The sequence below is a fragment of the Pygoscelis adeliae genome, unplaced genomic scaffold, assembly GCF_000699105.1.
Source record: "Pygoscelis adeliae isolate BGI_AS28 unplaced genomic scaffold, ASM69910v1 Scaffold13, whole genome shotgun sequence".
NCBI classification, from domain to species: domain Eukaryota; kingdom Metazoa; phylum Chordata; class Aves; order Sphenisciformes; family Spheniscidae; genus Pygoscelis; species Pygoscelis adeliae.
The window spans coordinates 1,459,732-1,475,779 of record NW_008824499.1 but is presented as its reverse complement, the minus strand read 5'-3'; the positions used below and the strand labels follow the sequence as shown (position 1 = coordinate 1,475,779).

The 16,048-nt window shown below is 51.7% G+C and overlaps 1 protein-coding gene across 1 annotated transcript in view; it reads left to right on the top strand.

Moving 5' to 3' along the window:
* Nucleotides 1–2,638: 2,638 nt before the first annotated feature.
* Nucleotides 2,639–16,048, top strand: part of CORO2B (coronin, actin binding protein, 2B) — a 21,945-nt gene continuing 8,535 nt past the window's right edge. The window contains 2 exon segments of the mRNA XM_009321442.1: nt 2,639–2,839; nt 15,672–15,788. Coding sequence (XP_009319717.1) covers nt 2,639–2,839; nt 15,672–15,788 — 318 coding nt within the window.

The following is a 16,048-nucleotide window of genomic DNA, read 5'->3' as shown; positions in this document are numbered from 1 at the left end:
AACCAGAAATCTGCAGGAAAGGGCCCGGCTGGGAGCCGCCCGCCGCACAATGCCGGCTCTGGGCAGTCCTGAGCCCCTTGCCAGGGATTTTGCCGGCGTTTCCGGGCTGTCTGCATCCCTGGGGCCGCGGGGCGATGTGACACTGTTTACAGGAAATACTGACTGAGGTTAAAGGAAAGAAACTCTGGATTTCTCCAGCGAAACGGGCACTTGAGCTTATTGCTTCCTCCCGGAGTGGCGGGGGCTGAGTGGAGGCTTGCCCAGTTTTTGGTGAAAGAATAAAACAGGGAGGGCTGGGAAAAAAAAAGAGATGCGAAAGTGCTGAGGTCCTGCAAGCAGCATCGCCCTCGTGGCTGGGAACCGCAGCAGGTGGGGAGCATCCATAACACCTGTGTGAGGATCCACGTTAAGGGTAAAAACACATCTCCGGGCTGCTTGGAGCTCATTTGTGCTGGCATTTCGTTTGGCAGCGACTTGTTAAGTTGAATTTCTGGATGCACAAAATATTGGGAGTCCCTTTTCTGCTACCCCCACGTGGCAGGAGGGGTTTCTGCTGAGGGGTCCGTGGGTTTTCTCCTGTGTGGGGATACGCTACGAGGCATCTGAAAAGTTTAGTGGGGGAAGGATTGAGCAAATGGCCCTTCTGGTAGAATTTGGGGCTTTTTTGCAATAGGTCTGGAGCAGAGGCGTAGGGATGGCAGAAATGAGAGCAAAGTCCTGGGATCGTGGAGCAAATTGAGAGCTTAAAAAATACCGAAGTACATTTTTGTGCTTTTTTAACATTATAAAAAATTTAATTTCAATATGAAAACTCATCTGTTCAGACAAAAGAAAATGTAAGATTTAGTGAAACGCTTGAAAGCCACTCCTCAAGCTGCGGTCGGGGTGTTTTTCCTTGCCCTGCCTGGCTCTGACCGCTTGGGTAGGTTTGGCAAAGATTCACAGCGCTTTGTTGGACGTGAGTCTGCATTTTTTCAGAGCAGAAACCTTTCCAGCCAAAAATGCCTCTCTGCTCTCGTTTCGGGTTAAATCCTCAAGGATCTGCGTCCTTTTCCCTTGCAGTCTGGGGATTGCCGACAGCATCGCCTCCATGGCAAACATGCAGCCCTAGTGCTGCCGTGCATCCTCAGAAGGATGCTCCCAGCATGTGTGCTGCTGGTGGGATGGAAAATACAGCTGGGATTTTGGGTGTGATGGGTGGACATGGGGTCAAGGCAGTGCAGTGGGATCGGGCGGTGGGGTCTGCAGGCAGCCCCGCAGCCTCCCTCACACGGGTTTCCTGCAGGCAGGGTGTCAGATGCTGCGAGGAATATCGGCACAGCGGGGCTCTGCTCGCACGAGGTCACTGCAACATGTCCCTTGACATCAGCCCTATAATGCACGGTGCAGGCTATTACCCTCTGCTGCTCCTCACTCTGCCTTTTGCCCCATAGCCATGAGTTAATCCTGCTCTTGGGCTTGCTCGTAAGGGTTAGAGGTGGAAACGCTACTGTTTCCAGTCTTAAAGCATTCCCCTTTCAAATTCAGGAGATGCTGCTCAGACACACGGTGCTCCCAACTGTGTGCCCGTGGTGCTGAGTTTGGGGTGAAGCAGGGACGCAGTTGGAGTTATTCAGGGTTAGAGCAGCCACCGGAGCATTTCTCTGGTGTTGCCCCACCCTTAGAGATGCTCTCAGCAGATGACCCAGTGTTTCGGTACACACACGCTTTTGTCAATAGATGCTGGTTATGAAGATGTGAGCAGCTACGAGTCCTCAGGCATGCAATTACCGTGTGTTTGGATAGAGCCGAGTACTTATGTTGCTCTAAGGTGGCTTAAACGCTTATGCTCTTCTGCACACTCAAAGTGCCTTAAATCTTTATAGATTTTATCGTGAACACTTGTGCTACCATAAGAAATGTTCAAAAGAAGACTGAAATGAAAAAAGCAGTCGTCTTTTTACTTAGAAAAAGCAAAGTAATGAGGACAAGCGAAAGCGCACTCATTCCTGTGCATGTGTCTGCAGCGCTTGGACTTGCTATGGGGAAGCAGGGTGAGCTAGTGGGTCCTTGGGATCCCTGGTCTGCCGGGATCAGCTGGTGGAATCCCTGGGAGCATCTCACTGTTGGGAGCAATGGCAGCCGGCCTGCAACAAGCGCTCCCGCGATGCTATGGGTTAGCCCACGTGGGGAGACCCATGCAAAATAAGCTGAGACAGCTGAACGCAACATGTACCAGCTCTCCGATGCTCACTCCCTGCCTAAGTGCTCTTATTCTGCCCTGATGCATGCTTTCATGTGGTCCAGACCAATCCATTTCCAAGTCATCACATTAAAAGCCTTAATTCATTTGTCATATGCACATGAAGTAGTAGTGCTGTGTGTTCTAGATAAGCAGTTCATGCTGAAAAGGAGATAAGCTTAAATTTTGCAACAGTAGAGAGCCTTTTAATGCCTTTTGTGAATTGTACCTTGCACCAGGGAGACATCTTATGTTTTTTCAAGGGCGTTATATTTGCAGATCTGGGCTGCCGCAATACTGCTGTGCCTCGGCAGGCAAAATCCCTGTTGCAGCACAGGTTGGAAACTGGAAAGCAACTGGGAAACAGCCTGGGTGGGGTATTTTTGGAAGGCTAAGCCTTCTGCGTTTGCCCCGCAGATGTCATGGCGCCCGCAGTACCGCAGCTCCAAGTTTCGGAACGTCTACGGGAAGGTGGCGAGCCGGGAGCACTGCTTTGATGGCATCCCCATCACCAAGAACGTCCATGACAACCATTTCTGCGCCGTCAACGCCCGCTTCCTCGCCATCGTGACAGAAAGCGCCGGTGGGGGCTCCTTCCTCGTCATCCCCCTTGAGCAGGTAAGAGGTTTGGCCCCGGCGGAGGTGACTCCGATCTGGAGCCGGTCCCTAAGCGCAGGTGTGCGGATCCACGCTCCGTCCTGGGAATCTCCTCCTGCAGCGGGATGTGTCAAAGTCTCTGCTGTCCTTTACTGGGGTTTTCTTGTGCGGAGAAGGGAGGATTTACAGCTGCCTTAGTGAATTGAGTTTTTTCTTTAGGAAGAAAATGAAACATTTATTAAAAGCATTTTTGGCATCTCTCAGTGAGCTCATGCTGGCAGGGTGGGCGCTGGGCACATCTCCAACCTGTCCCTTTGCAGTGGCAGAGGTCACTCGGGTTTGTGACCCCAGCGTTTCAGCAACACAGCTCCCAGAATGCAGGGGAGTCCCCGTGGAGCCCCTTGTCCTGCCGAGCAGGTAGCAGTCCTTGCTCTTTATTTGAGCTTGTCCATATAATCTCAGCCCTCAAATTTCACGCCCTGGACAGCCTGAGAGGGAGAGCACAGCTGTGCACGCAGTTTTCCTGTTGCAAAACCCCAGGGGCTTTTGCTTTCTGCACTGCAGCAGATGCCGCCTCACGCAGGATTTATTTTGAAGACTCCATCACCAAGCCGTAGCCCCTTACGAGCAGCCGACGGCCAGGAGCCATGTGCTGTGCAGAGGGCTCTGGGCTTCGGTTTGCAGCTGTACCCATCTAAAGCACTTTGCACGGGAGAAGTGGCGCATACACCTCTGTACTATCAATCCTGTTTGCAGCACGTATCCTTTCTCCCCACTGTGCTGTGCTTTTGTGTCCCCAGCTAAGACTTTCCCCAGCTCTTTGCATGAGTATCCACATAAATCCGCACATCTCTTGCTCATTACATTTTAAATTCCCAGAAATTCAGCTGATACTTCAGAAACTGCCCCACGGGACCGCACTTGGTGTGCAGAAAGCGGTGCTCGGTGGGAGCGGTGGCTCCTGGCCGAGCGCTTGTCCCCTTGACAGACGCAGAGCTGCGTCTCTTGGAGGAAAAGTCGGGCAGCAGCGACCTTGAACATGAAATAAATATTACCTTTGCTTTGCTCCCAAAACTTGAGCGCAGGGCACTGCTGTGGCGTACCACGGTTGCACTGATGCTGCTGCTCTCCTGCCAGTGCTCCAGTGTGTGGACCGGCAGCTCCGAGCTGGTACCCGCATCCCATCCCCGGGCATCCTGCCCTCAGCCCACGGCTCTTGGGCTGCAGGAGGGGACACGGGACTCCGAGTCACTCGTTCTCGGGAGCATTTTTGACATCGGAGAAGCTGCACTCACTCCCCTTAAGGATGCACCTACCCCATGTAACTTGAAGACACGCTGCGTATAAAGACATACGACATGCATGGGGAGAAGGTGGTTGTCTCTCAGGCTCCCAGACAGCAAAGTGGCTGTGCCAAACCCATTGGGATTTCCAGCCAGGAGGGGAAGCTGGCAGAGCCGGCCGTGGTGGGATGGAGGAGCCCTCCCCTCTGAGCCCCTCCGTACCCTGTCTCCCCACGCCCTGGCATTCCTCTTAGACACTTCTCTAGACATGTAACGTTCACATCTCTTCTGAATTTCTCTTTAATTTCTGGAGTAGAGTCAGCTACAGATGGAAGAAATTATAATTAGCATTTTAATTGCAGCGCACAGCTTGACTCTTATTAATATTCAAAAAAACAGGAGCTTTGTCTGAGCACTTGGAGCACTCCAGCCCCATCTCTGCCTCCCTCCCCACGCCACCGAGCCCAAGCTGGGAGGATGCCCGTCCACACGCCACTTGCTCGTGGTCCTAAATCCTGAGCTAATAACCTGGTGTTGCCAGCAGATTACCCTTTTTTTCTGGCAAACATCGCCCAGTCCCAGTGGGATAAGAGCAGAGGGAGTGCAATGCCATTTGCAACCTGTTCCAAAGGGATCGTCAGCCCCGTGCGGAAATCCTGTCAATATTGCACCAAATAAATCCCAGCCAGAGCAGACCTCGGCACTCCGTGTCAAGTGGCTGCACACGCCTTTGTACAATCTAATAATTTATTATTTTTTTTTTAAATAGGGACTGATTAGCTCATTAAGAGTAAACTAATTTTCTTTGGAAATCAGCAGCCCTCTAATTAATTGGCATCCATATTTAGCTGAACATAATTAAGGTAACCTAGATATTGCAGATCTACTCAGGACTTGATTTGCTGCCATCTTTTTTATGTTTTTACATTTCTGCCCTCTGTTCTGCTCAGAAATGTTCACCAGAAACCCCTCTGCTTTATGCTTCGAGTGACAATGCATTTTCATATGCTGGGCCATATGTTCCTCTGCCTGCACATCAGAAATGCTGGTTCCTCGTGCACTTACGTCGCGATCAAGGGGATGTGCAACCGCTTCTGCAAGGCTGCGTGGGCTGGAAAGATGGGGCACGGCTGCGTTTTGTTCCCCCGTCCTCCCTGAGCCTGTCCCCCCACCCCAAGCTGCAGCAGAGCTGGGGCAGGATCCCAAATTCTGGAGCCTCGGCCACTGGGAACCAGCCTTTCCCCAGCACTGCAAAGGTTTTGTGCTATAAATATCCACGGAGAGTGGGCGAAGGAGAGCTTGTGTGCTGGTGCTCGGGCTGAGGCTCGAGAAGACAATGATTTGCTCCCCAAACCATGGCGACAGGAGGATTTGGTCCAGACTTCAGCTGAAGGGGAGAGGAGACCACACTGAAAATGTCTGTGTATTTTAAGTCAGTAATAATGGGTTGAGCTCCGTCATCACGAGCAAAATCCAATCTTGCTCGGACAGTGCAGTTCTGCAGGAAAGCAGCTCAGTGAAATTCCATCCCCATTTGTGGTCCAACATGGACCATGCTTCTGCTCCATCTGCTCCGGACACGCTCCCGGCACTGGCCACCCCTCTGCGAGCCATCCCTTGTACTCTCTGCCTTGTAAAGGGGTGCGTGGACAGAGAGGGGCTGAGCGGGAAGGACCTGTGAAATTATAGGAAAGCCAGATTTGGGGTCCATTTTTAAAAAATCTGTGCAAAAATCCCAGAAACATCAGGAATGGTGTGGCTACATTTTTTTAGCAGAGAATGTGCTTAATTGGGAGAATCCGAGATCGGACATATTACAGCCCAAACAGCAGTGTTTTCTCCAGTGCTGCACATCCCTTAATGCCAACACTGAAATCCAGCATTGCCGTCAACATCATCAACAGCACAAAGTCGCGCATGGAGGAGCCTTTGCCTCTTCTGGGCTTTCAAACACACCAGGGTGCATTTCGTGGCATTTCCAGGCTTTTATCGGTAGTGATGAAGCATTTCTGTTCCTCTGAAAGGAAAGCCACGGCTCTCGCATCCGTGTGTGACCCCAGAGCCGGGATGGGGCCATGCAGCCCTAGGAGCACCCGCTCTCCCCTTCCCAGGGGGTTTCCATCCCTAAACTGCTGTCTTCAGCTTCGGTCTGTTTAGTCTCCAAAATGCTTTAGCCTTATCCAAACGCGTGGGGAGCCCTGGAGCGCACTGGCCAGGGAAGGGACAAAATACATGGCGGTTTTTGAAGATACTACACTTGCAGCCCCGAAGCCCGAGAGGTGCTCTCCTCCCAGTCCCAGGGTCAGGACAGCTTTTGGCAGCAGTTATTAAATCAAAAAATAAACTGGTGTGTTTGTGCTGCAGCTCACCTGCAACAACCAGCCCCAAGGAAGCTTGGAGAGGCCATGGGCTTCAGGCAGCACCAAGGCTTTGCTGGTCCTGGGCTGGCCGAAACAGCTGGGGAAAAACCAGCTCCAGCAATATGTGGATCTGTCTCAGCTGTGCCTGATTTAGTTGGCTTCATGTAAACTGGGCTGTGGCAGGGGGTATGCTGGGATTAGCTCTAAGGGTGGGGTGGTGGTGTGTTGTGCAGCTTGTTGGGGTGGCTATGGGATGCTGCAGGGACCCCTGAGAGCAGCCTTTGCAGGAGAAGGGTGGCTGGCATCACTCAAGCTGCAATAGGAGGATTTTTGTTTCTATAGGGGATGAAGATAGCTTGTTTTCCACGGCCAGACAATGTTATCTGCCTGCACGGCTGAAGGAAGCAGTGAGCAGGAAAGGGGAGTCTCTGTTTACATGTAGGAAGCTGAAGTCCGAAGTTGTTGCTCATGCCGGCACTGCCTGTTGTAGCTGTGCTTGGCTGTGTGTGAGCTGCTCGAGGTGCCCATGGCGTGGGGCTGAGCGTGGGGCAGGTCCCTCACCCCACTGTGGGCAGGGCTGCCTTGCTGCCGGTGATGGATGGCTGTGCTGATGGTGTGTGCGCCCTGGCATGCAGAGCAGCAGAGGTGTGAGCAGGGAGGTCCTGTGGGCCTGGTGGGGGCCTGAGCCCCCCTGTGTCCCTGTGGGACACTGATGTCCATCTCTGCTGCTGTGGGGGTAGATGAGCTGCCGTGGGGCCCTGTACAAGCCTGCCTGGAGCAGGGGCAGCCCATGGAGGTGATTAGCCTGTGGCTAATGCCCATGGAGGTCCCAAACCTCCACAGCAGCCCTGGGGAGGCAGGGACAGCAGTCGGACAAAGCCTGAGTTGTGCTGCAGGGAACCACTTGCAGGTATTGCCTCTCCCTTTGTTACCCAGCACAAAGGGATACAACAGAGGAACAGCCCCTGTATCGCAAGGAGCAGTGTCACCATCCCTCGTCTGCGTTGGGTTAATAGCAATAACCTGCGTGGGTGCCCCCCTGCCAGCTGTGTGCCAGGGTGGCAGCTGGTGAGCAGGAGGAGTGGGCTGTGTGCGCCGGGCAGCCCACCCTGGCTCCAGGACGGCTTGTCTTGGCTCAAGGTCCTGGTGGCATCTGCTCTGCCTGTGTGCTCATGGCATCGCCCAAGGGACCCCCGTGCATGCCCCGCTCTGCGGGGACACCTACTTGCCAAGGCTGGGCAGAGAACGGGCAAGCTCATCACACAGCTGCTTTCCTTGCTTCTCAGAGCTGCTGCGCTTCAAACTACTGGGAGGTTTTCTGCAGGAAAAAATACAGAATTTTCTCTGTTTCTCTGTACTATGAACCAATTTTCATGTCCTTGGAGCTTTTCTACCTTTAAACTCAGGACACAGGAGACTCTCTTGGTCTGTACTACTTTTTTGTTTTCTGTGAATTTTTTTCTATCTGATTTTAGTCTGCAGGAGACGTTTCCTTTAACCTAGAGTTGGCCAGGAAAAAAAAAAAGACCTGAGGCTTACAAAAAAGCTGACACTTCAGCATTACTATTCCACATTGGAGCACAATCTGAAGTCCCTGCATTTATCAAGGAGATAACAGGAGAGCAGCTGTGGGAAGCCCAGACCTGGGCTCTGGCTGGTTTTAAGCACCTGGATCAGTCAAAAAGTGTCAGCATAAAAATTTAATGCTGCCCTGAGAGCTGGTGGTGGATCAGAGGAGGAAACAAGGTTTGAAAATGTGGGCCCTGGGGCCAACAGGGGCTTGGGAGGGGAAATATGGATTTTGCCTCCATTAGTGCTGCTGCATTTGCAGCAAAGCCTGGGGTCGAGCTTGGAGAAGCGAGAGCTGGGCTTTGCCTGGGCTATCGCAGTGCAGCCCTGCCTGCAATTGCCTGCCCCCTCTGCCGGTTAAAATAGAGAGAAACTCTGTCCCCACTGGGGAAAAGTGGCTTTTTGTTACCAATAAACATGGATTTATTTTTAGTGTCTATAATCCAATTTAACAGGGACATTATATGGGCTTTTGTCTTTTTAATTAACAAGCTTGAGCCTGGCTACTGCTTTTATGGTGCAGATAAATACTTCTGCAGCAAGGCTTTGGGGTTTTAATCTGTGCAAATTGTTTGTCAAAAGCTGCCGTGTGCGTTGCTTTGCGGGTTTTAGGGCCACAGGGCTCTGTGGGTCCGGCGTGGCTGGAGAAGCTCATCTGACAGTTACCCCAAGCGCAGGCAGCGGGGGGCTGCCCTCTGCCTGGGCAGAAGATGGGACGCTTACGGCCCACAACAGTATTTATATTTAACTTAACGGTATTTCTATCCACAGAAGGGGAGTAACTGATATCCTGGCAAAAATGGCATTAAGCAATGCTGATTTCTTTTCCTGCTTTATGACTTGCATGGTTTAGTTGTATAACAAAAAGAGTAACTAAGTCGTCTATAAATTGATGTAACTTTTTATGGCAAGTAACCGGGTAAATCTGGGACTGTTTGTTTATCCCAAAGCACCCCTGACCACGGAGTTTGCCAGAGGCAGCAATAGCATCATGACTCCTGGGGAAACTGAGGCACAGATACCTGTGATGTTTGCTCGAGGAGCATGGCGTGGAGGCCAAGGCAGAGATGCCATCTGGCTGCACCGCTGGTGGGGCTGCGCAGGGGCAGCTTCTGCCGGGGGAGAGGATGGCTAAGGGTGCTTGCTGTACAGAGGATAGTTGCTAAAACCTGCTTGGATTGCAGCCTTTCCCGCTTTCCCCTTCTCCGCCCCCCTCCCCGTGGCGAGGCTGGCTGGGGAAGGTGCCCGTGGACCCAAGGGGGTGGGAGATGCACAGGCAATAAAAATCCGTAGGACTAAGCAGAAATCCTGCCTGGCTCTGCACACCCCTGCGTGTTTGCACTGCTTGTTTAAAGAATACAAACACTGTTTTAGCAGGTGCTGGAGGATGCACAGAGCACATCTCCCTCTCCTCCCTGTTTGAATTTCCCAGGTGTGACAGGCTGGGAAAAAGGGCGGCAGTTCTCACTTGTGGTGTTATTTTCCTAGAGGTGCACATCTGGCTAAATAGCTTCTTCACTCAAAGGTGCCAGAACATGAGCTGAGCTTTTAGAATTTGTTTACTAGAAAGCTGGCTCTTGGCTTAGCGTTTTACTTACTGCTCTCATTCACAAGAGCAGTCAGGAAGCTTGGCAGTGTGTTCATGACAACCAGGTTACTCTCTGCAGGACGCAGAAGCACGTTCAGACATTTCCAGTGCCTGGAATTGATGTTTTGATGAACAATATTGTTGATTGCATGCATGGATTTCTTTGGTTTGGTTTTTTTTTCATGGATTTATATTACTGAGAATCCCTGGACCAGCTTCCAGCCAGGTCAGTTGTGTGCTCCATCCCTCCCGGGGGATGGTCCTGCTGGGAGCAGGTGTGGTTGCCCAATCTCCTCGGCCTTGGCAGGCTCCGGCCAAACTGGGGCCATGCGATCGCTGCCGTCTGGTGGTTTGCAGCTGCTGGAGGCTGGATGTGTGTTCTGGCAGAAGGGGTGCTGCTGGGGAGAACAGAAAAGGTGGAGAAAGGCTTGAGGCATCTGTCTTTATATTTATTCAGTTGCTGGAGAGAAACATCTCCAATAGCAGCATCCTTCCACCTGCACATGGGAATTTCCTTGGGAAATTACCTGTGCAACTGCGCAAGTGACTGGGGCAGCAAGTGCTGTCTCTTGGTGCAACACTTCCACTGCCCAGTAACCCATCCCCTCAAGTTCTCACTGCTTTTTGCTTAAATAGCTCGTGTTGCAGATGTGATGCCCAGCTGTGCCTGGAGCCCTCCTCTTGCCTCCCCCTTCCCGTGGGCTCTCAGCCGGGACTGGTCCCCACTACCTTGTGGGAAAACGTGTAGCCGGCAGCACATCGTGGCAATGGGTTTTCTGGGTCCCTGCTGAGGGTTTGTCCAATTTCTCTCTTGCTTGTGTTGGTTCTGTTTGACTTGGTTCCTGATGAAGATCAGTTAACCTGCAGTGACCTTCCTTTGTACCGAAATCAGCCAGGGATCTGCCCCGTGTCAGGGAAATCTGTGTAATTTCCTCCTCTTTGGTTCTCGAATAGGAGAGACCTTTTTTAAAAAGACAGCAGTAAATGTATTTACTCTTCATCTCAGCCACTGGAGACTTGGGTGTACTCAAGGATTTTCTGGGAAACCCTGTAAATCCCCTACAGCTCAGGCAGCGCTTCCCTGATCCCCCTCTGAAAGCTAATAAGGGATCAGGGAGCACCTGGGGGAAGCTGCTGGGTGGGGAAGGGTTGCCTGGCCTGGCTGGTCCCCGGGGCTGGTGGTGGGTGCTTCTTCCTCGGGAAGGTTCCTCACCCAGGGACAGGCTCTGAAGGTGCTGGTATTGATGCTGGATGGATGCTGCTCTTGTTTCTGTGAAGTTTTCCATGCGTGACTGATTTGAAGGTAGAGTTGAATAGAGGTTTTCGCCACACTTATAGACCTTCATAGGAAACATGAGCATTTGGAAACGTTCTGGGCTTGTATTTCCAGGGAAGCTGGTGAAAAGCAGGTTTTATGAAATACATATATTAAAATGACTTATCCGAGCTTCCTGCTGGTTTGTTGCAAAGCAAATGTGGAGTCCTGCCATCGCGAGACTGAAGCTTGTGCTGCTCAGAGGGTCTGAAGTGATAACGCTTTCCATCACTTGAGTCTGATGATGGTTCACTGAGATGGACTCTGATATCAAAATTGCTCGTGAGCTCACACCGCTCACAGCAATGCTTTGATGACTTAGAGTGCTTAAAAGTGATGCTTCTAAGAATAAAGACACTTTGCTCCTAGTGATGGTGTTCCCCTTCCCAGGGCAGTCCGACCTCCCAGGGCCGTGCGTCCAACCCTCCTGGGCTCTGCCCTTGCTGCTGGTCCAACCGTTCCCAGGGGAAGGCTTCCTTCTCAGTCACCAAGCAGCAATTCAACCAGCTTAAAAAATTCATTGTCCTTTCTTCCCTTTCCCCCCAGCCATAATATGAATAACTTTCTCCTTTTCAAGTCCTCCTAATTGCTCCAGCAAAGGGAGGGCTTTGAGGGGCTGCAGTTGCTGGAAGGTTTGCTCCTTCCAGTGCATGCCATGGAAAACGTCAGAGCTGCTGGAGCCCGGAGAGCCGCCCCGTGGCACAGCATGCTCTCGCTGAAGAGATGGTATCTGGGTCACTGAGCTTCCTCTAGCCAGGGGTCAGGGATCCAGCGATTAGGATTCACTGCGGCTTAATGCACGGCTGCTGACAAGGTCCCTCTAAGAATGACTAAATGGGAAGCTATGACATGAATCCCTGATTTTTTTTCTTTCTTTTTATTTCCTTTACTTGGCTCCTTTTCTTTCAGGTGTCCTGGGCATGGGCACAACCTGCCACTGCTCTCCCACAAGGGTGAGGGCACAAGTGTGCCCTTGCTGCGGGCACTCTGGCTGCCTTCAACTTATTTTAATCAAAACTCTTGATTTCTTGGGCAGAAACTATCCCTAGTAACCAAACCCTGTTTTGTCCTCTTGAAAGCCTAATGAATTTTGACAAAAACCATCAAAACTACCTTGCAAAGGAAATCACTCAGCTGGTTGCTCAAAATTAAAGTGATTCCATATTAACTTGTGCTATTAAAAGGTCTTTCCGCCTGGAACTTAACAGCTGCTGCATGAATTTCTACTCTAGACAGTGTGTTAATAACGTCATGCTAATGCTAATATGAAAATAGGGGGAAAGCTAGATAATCTGAGCTGTTTGGGTAAGCAATGTCTGCTAGCCCACTTAATATAATGACCCATAAAGCTGTGCTTTGCATCCCATTAATTCACAGGAGGGTCACTGGGTGGTGCCAGGAGGCAGACCTTCCTGTGCTAACGAAGCACTGATGTTGCTGCATTTCCCTCCACTTTCTGTGTCTCACCTTTGGGTTTTTCCTTCCCAAACCTTGGCTGCTAGTCCCGGTGGCTGCATCCCTGCAGCTCACGCTTTGCTCCGCATGATGCTTGTGTGCAGGATGAGACCCAAAGCACCTTGTCTCTCCAGGGCTGTGAGGCACAGGGCTGAGCTCCCCCCACCCATGCCAGCTCCTCCCCACCTATGAATGGAGGGTAGAATTATTTTTTTTTCCATGGGAAAACTTAAAGAACGTGAAAAACCAGATTTTTCTCCATAACTTTTCATGGCATAATTTTTGCAGTGGAATTTGGGTAAGGGCAATAGCTGACTCGGGCTCTGCAGGTCTCCCCAGGCGATGGGCAGCTCTCGCCCCATGTCCCAAGCACCCATCAGGGCAAACAGCCCCTCCTGGGTGCGCAGCATAGCAAGGACACCCGACGTACCGAGGCCCCAAGGAAACAGCTGCTGAACGTGAATGCCAGTTTTAGGTATCAGGATGTTTTCAGTGAAAAGCAATATTTTCCTAAATCTTCCCCTCCACCCCTTTTGGAAAATTCAATTTACTGGAAAACTAATTTTTTTATCAAATTTGTTTTCTAGGCTCTGCATTGGAAAGATTTTACCTTTATTTAAATGAAGGGTTTCTCTTCTCTAATGATTTCCCTTGCGTTATGGCCTGCGTACTCTCAGCACTTGGTCAGTCGATGCTCCTCCTCGGGCCTCGCTTTTCCTGGGGACCGTTGGCTCCCAGCATGGAGATCTTAGCGTCTTGGGGGGATCCCTGAGATGCTGGGGGCCATTGCCCCCCACAGTCCAGGTTTGGTGTGACAGGGACTTCCCAAGGGGCTGTCTTTGCCACTGAGTAAAAGGAAAATTTAAAATCCACGGGTGATGCGTACTTTAATGTATTGCCCTTCCTGTGGGATGCTCCAGTGTTTGCAGTGGTGCTTGATGTAATCTAGGCAAAGAAAAGTATCCTGGGGGGCAGGAGGAGGGATGCACGGCTGCGGGGATTCAGGGGACCATCCTTCTGGCCACGGCGCCATCCAGAGCCTCCGGAGGCTTGGGTCACCCTGGCAAAACTGTCAGAAAGTCACTTTGCTTGTTTTTATCCCTAAAAACCTGAACTGATTTATAATAGCACTAATAAAACCCAAGTCTGGGGCATCAACCAGGAAAACGCCCTTTCAGCTGTTTGATAATGTCAGAAACGTTGTGTAGGTCGATCACTGATGCTTATCTGGGGCAAAGCTGCCAGGTAAATGCAGGGAAGAAAATGCATTAGTGGATGGCAGGAGGCAGTTAAGGGTCCAGGGCTGAAGTGGCAGCTCAGATCTAAGCCAGGTTGTTGCTGATGGGCAGAATTATCAAAATTTAGGCTCTCTGAGTGAGCCGAAGTGATGCTGTCGGCAGCTGAAGGAGGAGGCGGGCGCAGCTGCCCCGTCCCGGCTCTTCCATCCATCCCTGCCCTGACACCCCTGAAATTGTCCCTAATGGAGGTTAAAATCACACCGGCAGGTATCAATCACCAAAGGGAAAATGAACCCTGCACCATATGGGTAGGGAATTTGTGTAACGTGCCCTAATTAGAAAGAGGCTCATGAGTTAGAAATCAGTCTTGCGTTAAGTGCTCATCACAGACCGGCTAACGGGGATGTGATCCCGCGCCTGTCACGCCAGGGAATTAATGAGTGTTTGAAAGAGACTGCATCGAAGGGCAGAGGGGAATGACTGCCAGTGACCCTGTTACCCAGCCAGTGATGGAGCTGAAGGTGTCCATTTGTTCATATACTGAAGGCAGTGAGAGCAGGCACCTGTTTTTTTCCTTTACCTCAATATGACCCATATAACTAAGTCCCCGGTGTTTTAAGGCCAGCCTAGTTCTCATCTTATATATGGGCCGTGTCCAAGGGATGACTTAGAGCTGTTGTAGCAATTTGAGCAAGAACTGGCTTTTCACTCTAATAATAATGCCTATGAAAAGTATTTTTAAATTGATAAAGTGGGCTCGGGGAGGGTTGTGTTTGCCTGTGTTTCTCAGTGCCTTGTGCGATGCTTTTCTGCATCTCCATCCCTGCCTGATCGAATCCAGGCAGGCAGAGCCGCTCTGCCTGTGCATCCCGCACTGGGCCTGGCTGGCGTTCACCGGAGCTGCGACTGACCATGCAGCGCTGCAGTGGGGACCGTGGCTGCCTGGCAATTAGCAGCCGTGTCTCCCTAGGAGCAAATTAATTCAAATAAACCTTCCCAGGAGTGATGGTGCAGGGGTGAGCCCTTGGGCCTGATCCGGCTGCCCAGAGCACTCCTGGCCATTGCCCTTAGCTGCGGATGGTAAAAATGCAGCGTGTTATCCTCAGTGCGTTTCTTTGTTCACAGTAATGGAGCCAGGAGCTCGATATGTTAAAAGGTTAGTGCTGGAAGGGCTATGAAATATTTAGTGGCTGTGTCATGCTGACCTAGTTAGTTTGCATGCTCCAAGCATGCCACCACCTCCGGGCTGTGGCAAGGAGCCAGCCCAGGAGAAGGAAGGGCAGTGGGGTGGCCGGCTGTGGAGGCACCCTGCAAGGTCCCTGCAAGGAGCAGGGGTTCCTGCAACCCATCTGCGATGGGAACCTTAAGAGGAGGCTGTGCTGAGTGCTGTGCGCCGTCCTCTGCTGCAGAGCTCTGCCGGTCCTCGCTCTGCTGGGATGGCAAGACCAGACCGTCCCTAAATGTCTTGCAAGGATTTCTATCCGTGTGGAAGGATCCCATCCAGTGGTGTCACGCTTAGATTATTAGCATTGTTAAGCAAGGGTGTTGATGATCCCAAAGTCACTGGGGACTTGTCCTGCGGAGTACACATGCATACCTTGCTCAAGGTCACTTCCAAAGTTTGGGAGGAAAGTACCAAACACTTCATGCATGGCCCGATGGCTGATCTGCCTCAAGGCCCAAGGATTGGTTTGGAGCCCCTCAAGTCCTTTCCAGCCCTTTTGCCCGTGGTTTCAGACAGTCATGCAAAGATTTCCTACTGAGCTCCCCAGCTGGTGGTGCCCCCTCCCCGGGGGCAGGCAGCCCCATGGGGTGGTGTTTGCAGAAACCCCTTCTCATACACAGATCAGCTACAGACGCCCCTGGGAATACTGTTGGGGTAAAACCAATCCCCAACCTAGCCAGGCATCTCCTCTGGCCAAAAGCCCCGTCCTAGAGCAATCTACAGAGCTCGCTCCCCTAGCAGGGCTCCAGCCTACCAGCTTTACCACTAAATTATTTTTTTTTCCTCTTTTTTTTTTTTTTTTGGCTGTTTTTAATTACAGACAGGCCGGATTGAACCAAACTACCCCAAAGTTTGCGGTCACCAGGGCAACGTGCTGGATATCAAGTGGAATCCCTTCATTGAGAATATCATTGCGTCATGCTCCGAAGACACCTCGGTGAGCTGGGACGCTTCAGGCTGGCACCTCCTGGGGAGACAAGCGGCTGCAGTCGTGCAGCTCCGTGCATCCTTCTGCCTTTAATTTATACACCCGGAGGTGTGGGAAAGGGGCTGCTGGAGGCACTGCGGGTGGGTGCTGGCTCCGCGGTCTCAGGAACGGAGAGGGGGTAAGAGACTGATGCGGAGCAATAGGCAAATTGTGCCAATCCCCGGCTCCTGTGCTGGCGGTGCAGGGGCTGTGGCTGGGGGGGGCGCGCC